We start from the raw sequence: 6,630 nt of genomic DNA on the forward strand, positions 1-6,630 counted from the left end.
CATTTAGCAAACAAAAAAAAATCAGGTTCCATGCCTGATCTAACATGAGCACATTCTCCCAATCACTTTTTCTTTTTCCTTGAATCTGATCCATATTAACAGTAGCTGAAAGCCATATACAACGATAAATATAACAATGTGCAGTGCCAATTTATATAATTAGCATGTATCTTGAGATATGAAAGTGTGAAAATCTTCCTTCTTATTGGTAATATTAAAGGGTCTCAAAAGTCAATGACATTCAGATATAAATAGGAGTGACCAGTGATATCAAAAAAGACAAAGAAAGAAGAAAACAAAAGTGGAAGGAATTAGATAGACCCAAGATTAAAGAACAAATCCACACCATCAACCAGCCATTTATAGAATATGATATGAGCACTAAATTGTCTACTTAATGTTCTCTTTTAATGGTCTATGATGAATTTGAAGATTCCCATTTAATTTCTATCAAGAACATGATACTGTGCCTTTGGTACAATAAAAAGTTCTCTACAAAATAAGTTTCCTCAATAATTTTTAATTATTGTGAGACTTTTGTATGCAAATTGAATATTTCTTAATACATAACGCATATCACATGTTTTATAATTTTGATACTAACACGGAAAATAAAAATCTATGTGCAGTTTTTATATTTTTCTCAATAAATAATGAACGTTATGTATATAATCCATGCAAAAAATATATGAACGTTAAGACAACTTTGAAATTTGTAATATTTTACTTGAGATGCGTAACGTTAATTTCTGTAGTGGTAACATTATTATTGGCTGATGCTTAATTCGTTCACGTTAATTAATGATTTCTAACCAATAAATGTTTTGAAAACAAATAAAATTCAAATACAACCCAAAGCTTTAGAAATCAGAACGTAAAACTGTTGGCTACAACTACAATTGCCGATGATCTTGAAACTTACAAATCAACCTAGTCTATGTGAGAAAACCATCAACCAAACCTTTTTAGTGACAAAACAATTAACTGTTTTTTTTTTTTTATAAAAAAAACAAATAGCTCTTTATCGTAACTAGGTGCTCTCAAATCACTCCTTTTCATATATGTATTCTTTTGCTGGTAAGACAAGACAGAACAATATATTGTGATCTATATTGGTGTGGAATTGAGGAAATTAAGGATAGATGTATATAAGAAGCTTCTGTGGCATAAAAAGGTTAAACGAAAGAAGATTTATGTGTTTCTATAACTATGCATTATGCATTTTAAGAAATGAGAGTGAGAGAGTTCCTAGCTTCTTGCTATATAACAATGAAATGTATTTTTTTTAATTCATGAAAATCGAATACATATCAGAATATAAGAGGATTCGTAATAATTATACATACTCTTCGATCAAATGAATTAAATTCTTAATATAAATGTGTCATTTGACTACAACGAATTTAAATATATATGTATATATATATAAGAATATCTTTATTCCTATAGCAAGTGAAGAATCATTTAAATTTTCTCTCACACACATAAATTATGAATTATTTATATAAATAATATAATTCTCTCTTTTATATTAACCATTTTAATCTTGTAATTCATTATCTAATAGTTACTTATTTATAAACAACTTTCTTTAAAAAAGTTTTAAGAAAAATCATTGTCACTTAAGAGTGAAATGAAGAAAGAGAGAAAAAGAACATAAGAAAAATAATATAATAGAAAAATAGAGATAAAAAATGAAATGAAAGAAATATGAAGATATTGCATAAGTATATAAATATTATTATTTTTTATATAGTATAATGTAATTTCAACGTGTTTGAAAGGGAAGTTGATAATTTATAACTTACTAGCAAAAGCATCTTGAAATTGAACACATTATTTTCCAAAAGTTAAACAAGTTTGATAAAGTATTGATCAAGAATTAAAATAAGAAATTATTAAAAATATTATTAATATCAATGCAGCTTATTATAATTTTTGATAAAAAAATCTTTTTACTATCCATTCTTTAAAATATGGCCTAACAAAATTTAACATTCTTTTTGTTGAAAAGTATTAAATTAAATGTACATATTTCAAGTTTTCATAGGCAAGTTGCTACTTTGTTTTTTCATTGACTGAAGTTCAAGGGTGGTTTCGAGAGGCGCGGCACCTAGAAAGAGAGCATAAGCATTCAGCATATTCTTCTCTGCGTGCTTAGTGGGTCCACCCGCATCTTGACCGTCCACGTCATCTTTCCTTCCACCACCAACGGTCCAGATTCATCAACCTTCCGTGATGGCCACGTACCAAACCCTTTTATATAATAACCAATCGAACTCGCGCATTTTCACTACACATTTTCACTCTCTCCTCACAGCGACGCTCTAAAAAACTCGAAACTCTGAAAAAAGTACAAACCGCTGCGAACAATGGCAACGATCAAGGCCGTGAAAGCTCGCCAGATCTTCGACAGCCGTGGAAATCCAACCGTTGAAGTGAGTCTCACTCTCTAATCTCTCTTTCACCGTTTCCTCTTTCGTTTTCTGTTTTGACACTGAGAAAATGTGCGTGAAAACGAGATGAAAAAAAATGAGTTCGCGTACTATTTTCGATGTTAGATGGAAAATGTTGTTTCGTTTGATTCTATTTTTTTTTTTTTACGGAACTGGTTTATGTGAAGCTGTGATTTCTCTATTCTGAATGCGGTTTGCTACTGTTTGGACGTTGAGAACAAGTGCGGGAAAATGAGAGAAAAATGTTTGCACGTTCTATTTTTCAGTATTAGATAGAAAACTTTGAATCGCTTGGTTCTATTTTTATTACGGAACTTGTTTATGCGAAGCTATGCTTTATCTATTCTGAATGCGGTTTGTTACTGTTTGGACGTTGAGAAAATTAGAGGAAAATGGAATCACGTTCTAGTTTTGGTTTTAGGTAGAAAATGTTGGTTCGTTTGATTCTATTGTTTTTATGGAACTGGTTTATGCGAAGCTATGATTTCTCGATTCTGAATGCGGTTTGTTGCTGTCAGGTTGACGTTATTCTCAGCGATGGAACCTTCCACAGAGCTGCTGTCCCTAGCGGCGCTTCAACAGGTAAATGATCGCTGTTTGTTTCATAGAGAAAAGAAAATGTGTTTTTATTTTCATTGTTGTAGTGCGTTGTTTGTGTTATGCTGAGTGAAGCGTCATTATCATGCAAAACAGATTGTCGTGTTTGAAGTGTGGTAGTGTAAGTGGAAATGTGGAATGCGTAGTTTATATTGATGTTGTATTGATGTTTATTGGCTTCAAAGTTTCATTGCATCTGGTTATGGCATGGGTTGGTAGTTCTGAAAGTGGCGTGTCCTTACTCGTTTTACTTTCTATAAAGGTGTTTATGAGGCTTTGGAATTGAGGGATGGAGGCTCAGACTACCTCGGGAAAGGTGTTCTTAAGGTGCTTGATGTTCCCTTTACCATTTTAGTTTTTTTTTGTTTTCGATTTTTTTGTGATGTGTTGGAGCTGATGACAAGATTTCATATTTGCCTTGGATTAGGCTGTGGAGAATGTTAATTCAATTATAGCACCTGCTCTGCTTGGCAAGGTATTATGCAGCTGCAAAATTGGATTATGGCGTATTGTTTGAAACATGTTAGTGGTGGATGATTGATTTCGTCTGTTATTGTTTTTTCTGCTTTTACAGGACCCAACCAAGCAGACTGAAATTGACAATTTTATGGTACAGCAGCTTGATGGAACTGTTAATGAATGGGGATGGTGTAAGCAGAAGGTATCACTATGTTTTTTGTTTGTCTTGTTGAGTTTGGTGACTGCGTCTTTTGTAGCCGTGTTGGCCATCCATTTTAAGCTAATCGGGTTTTCACAATATTGAAATTTTCAGCTTGGAGCTAATGCTATTTTGGCAGTGTCACTTGCTGTCTGTAAGGCTGGTGCTGCAGTGAAGAAAATTCCTCTGTACAAGGTATGTGAGGTTTTTCAGTAGTAATAGTTCTTATCTGTGAATCTTGTGTTCTCATGTTCTGCTTTTGAATTGTTTTATTTTTTCAGCACATTGCTAATCTGGCTGGAAACAAGACTTTGGTACTACCTGTGCCTTCATTCAATGTTATCAATGGAGGCTCACATGCAGGAAATAAGCTAGCAATGCAGGTAATGTCTGTTTAATATAGCAATTGAGTAGGACAATTTTTTATTGAAATACTTACCCTGGGTCCTCCTCTATAGGAATTTATGATTCTCCCTGTTGGGGCATCTTCCTTCAAAGAAGCCATGAAAATGGGCGTAGAAGTATACCATCATCTAAAGGTTATAGTTCTTTTCGCATAACTTACTCTTTTACAAAATAAAAAAACAAAAACAAAATAGACAAAAGGAAAAATCATTATTATTAGTGGTCATAAATTGAGATGTTGATGTGTTTATCTTACAGGCTGTGATTAAAAAGAAATACGGACAGGATGCTACTAACGTTGGTGATGAAGGTGGCTTTGCTCCTAATATCCAGGTCCTTACCAGCTACTCTTGGCTTTAGTGATCTAAGCATTATTTAAAAGTAATCTATGATTTTCTTTCTTGCATTTAGCCGGATTATTTATCTGTGTATATGAATATCTTCTTGTAATGTAATAATCCAAATTTGTATAAAAAATTATTTTTCTTACTGCTGTTACTGTCTGCTGGTTCAATACAGTTATATGTTTGCTGTTTAATTTATAGGAAAACAAAGAAGGTCTTGAACTTCTGAAGACTGCCATTGCTAAAGCTGGTTACACTGGAAAGGTTGAATCTTTGTCTACTGAATCTAATTTAGTATCTTATAACATATGGCTGATTAGTTTCTATTCTTACAGGTTGTAATTGGGATGGATGTTGCTGCTTCAGAATTTTACGATAACAAGGATAAAACCTATGACTTGAATTTTAAGGAAGAGGTTGACAAATTAGAAACATTTTCCCTTTTTTCTTTTGAATTTTCATTTTTCTCAGTTGAGATATATTTCTTTGTCAGATGCTTTAACTAGATAACTGACTACCTTATTGCAGAATAATGATGGATCACAGAAAATCTCAGGAGACAGCTTAAAGAATGTGTACAAATCATATGTGACAGATTATCCAATTGTGTCCATTGAGGATCCATTTGATCAGGATGACTGGGAGCACTATGCGAAATTAACAGCTGAAGTTGGCCAGCAAGTGCAGATTGTTGGTGATGATCTCCTCGTCACCAACCCGAAGGTATGCTATATTAACTTTAAATCTGAGATATGTTCTGCAAATATGTATCATTGACAATGTTCTGTCTATTATTAACTCTGTAGCGTGTGGAGAAAGCAATCAAGGAGAAGGCTTGCAATGCCCTTCTGTTGAAGGTAAATTAACCTTTGCCTTCCTGCTAGAGGATCAAGAGTTTGAAGTTCCCTGTTTATTAGCTATTTTTTAAATCTGAAAAATTCTCTATCAACTCTAACCAGGAAAGTTTAATTTTTTTTTTTATCATTTTTAGGTGAATCAAATTGGTAGTGTAACTGAAAGTATTGAAGCTGTGAGAATGTCTAAACAAGCTGGTTGGGGTGTCATGGCTAGCCACAGGAGGTACTGAATGTTTCATTATTCTTCCCTTTGTATCCATTTGTTCTATTTTGTGACATACTATTATTCTTTGTATGTGCACACTAATGCGTTTCATCTTGCTTATTGTAGTGGTGAAACTGAGGATACCTTCATTGCTGACCTATCAGTTGGATTAGCAACTGTAAGTTGTCAAAATCAGAAGCTCTTTTCCTAATCGTATCATGTTCTTTTTCATTCTTCCCGTGGTGTCTTATGGGCCAAATTTTGTCTAAATTTTGAATAACGATTCTTTTTTTTACCTTAAGCTGATATAATTTGATCATGTTATGTCATTATTTAACAGGGCCAGATCAAGACTGGAGCTCCCTGCCGATCTGAAAGGCTTGCCAAGTACAACCAGGTAAAAATCGTCAAGCTTATCATTGTGTTTTTACACGAGCTGTATACTAAAATACCTTAGAAAACCGGATTTTGTAAAGCCTTTGATTTAGAACCTCTGTATATTAATTATATTTTTTGTTCTCTCCCATTCTATATTAGATGCCGCAGGACCAATAAAAAAACCGTGTAAAATTAAATATTGATGTACATTGCTTATATGGGTATAAGTTGGACCGTTGTCGCTTACCCTTTGGTCTGTGTTGCAGCTTCTGAGGATTGAGGAGGAACTGGGTTCTGCGGCTGTCTATGCTGGTGCCAAATTCAGAGCCCCAGTGGAACCCTATTGATTGTTTAGCCCAAGATCATTAAGCAACATTTGAATAAGATTCTATTGATGACTGCATGGGGCATGTATTTTTTGCGAAAATTAAACTTGTCTACTATCAAGAGAACATGGGTTTTTCGAGCGTGGAATTTTGAAGCGAGAAAATAGGGGCAGTAGCCAATAAATTTGTCTATGGTTTGGCTTGTTATAGACAATTATCATGTGTTAGTACAAATTTTGGATGAATTACGTCTAAATTGATTTTCCTGCAAATTACTAATTGTGAAATCGAAGGGCTATGCTGTCGATCATGTAGTGATCTAAGCTCTGCTCGTTCCTCCTTTGAAGTTTATGTATGTCATCAATTGATGCCTAACTTATTTGAAATCTGGCCTTTTAGTTTTA

General features: G+C 33.5%; 1 protein-coding gene across 1 annotated transcript; it reads left to right on the forward strand.

Moving 5' to 3' along the window:
- The first annotated feature begins 2,287 nt into the window (after positions 1 to 2,287).
- Positions 2,288 to 6,630, forward strand: LOC114389052 (enolase). The gene is made up of 17 exons (XM_028349643.1): positions 2,288 to 2,438; positions 2,975 to 3,038; positions 3,316 to 3,380; positions 3,481 to 3,528; positions 3,628 to 3,714; positions 3,826 to 3,906; positions 3,993 to 4,094; positions 4,170 to 4,250; positions 4,375 to 4,449; positions 4,662 to 4,724; positions 4,796 to 4,876; positions 4,989 to 5,183; positions 5,267 to 5,317; positions 5,452 to 5,540; positions 5,649 to 5,700; positions 5,863 to 5,919; positions 6,167 to 6,630. The coding sequence occupies exons 1-17, from the start codon at positions 2,373 to 2,375 to the stop codon at positions 6,245 to 6,247; spliced, it is 1,338 nt and encodes a 445-aa protein (XP_028205444.1). The 5' UTR covers positions 2,288 to 2,372; the 3' UTR covers positions 6,248 to 6,630.

This window comes from Glycine soja, chromosome 16, assembly GCF_004193775.1.
Source record: "Glycine soja cultivar W05 chromosome 16, ASM419377v2, whole genome shotgun sequence".
NCBI lineage: Eukaryota > Viridiplantae > Streptophyta > Magnoliopsida > Fabales > Fabaceae > Glycine > Glycine soja.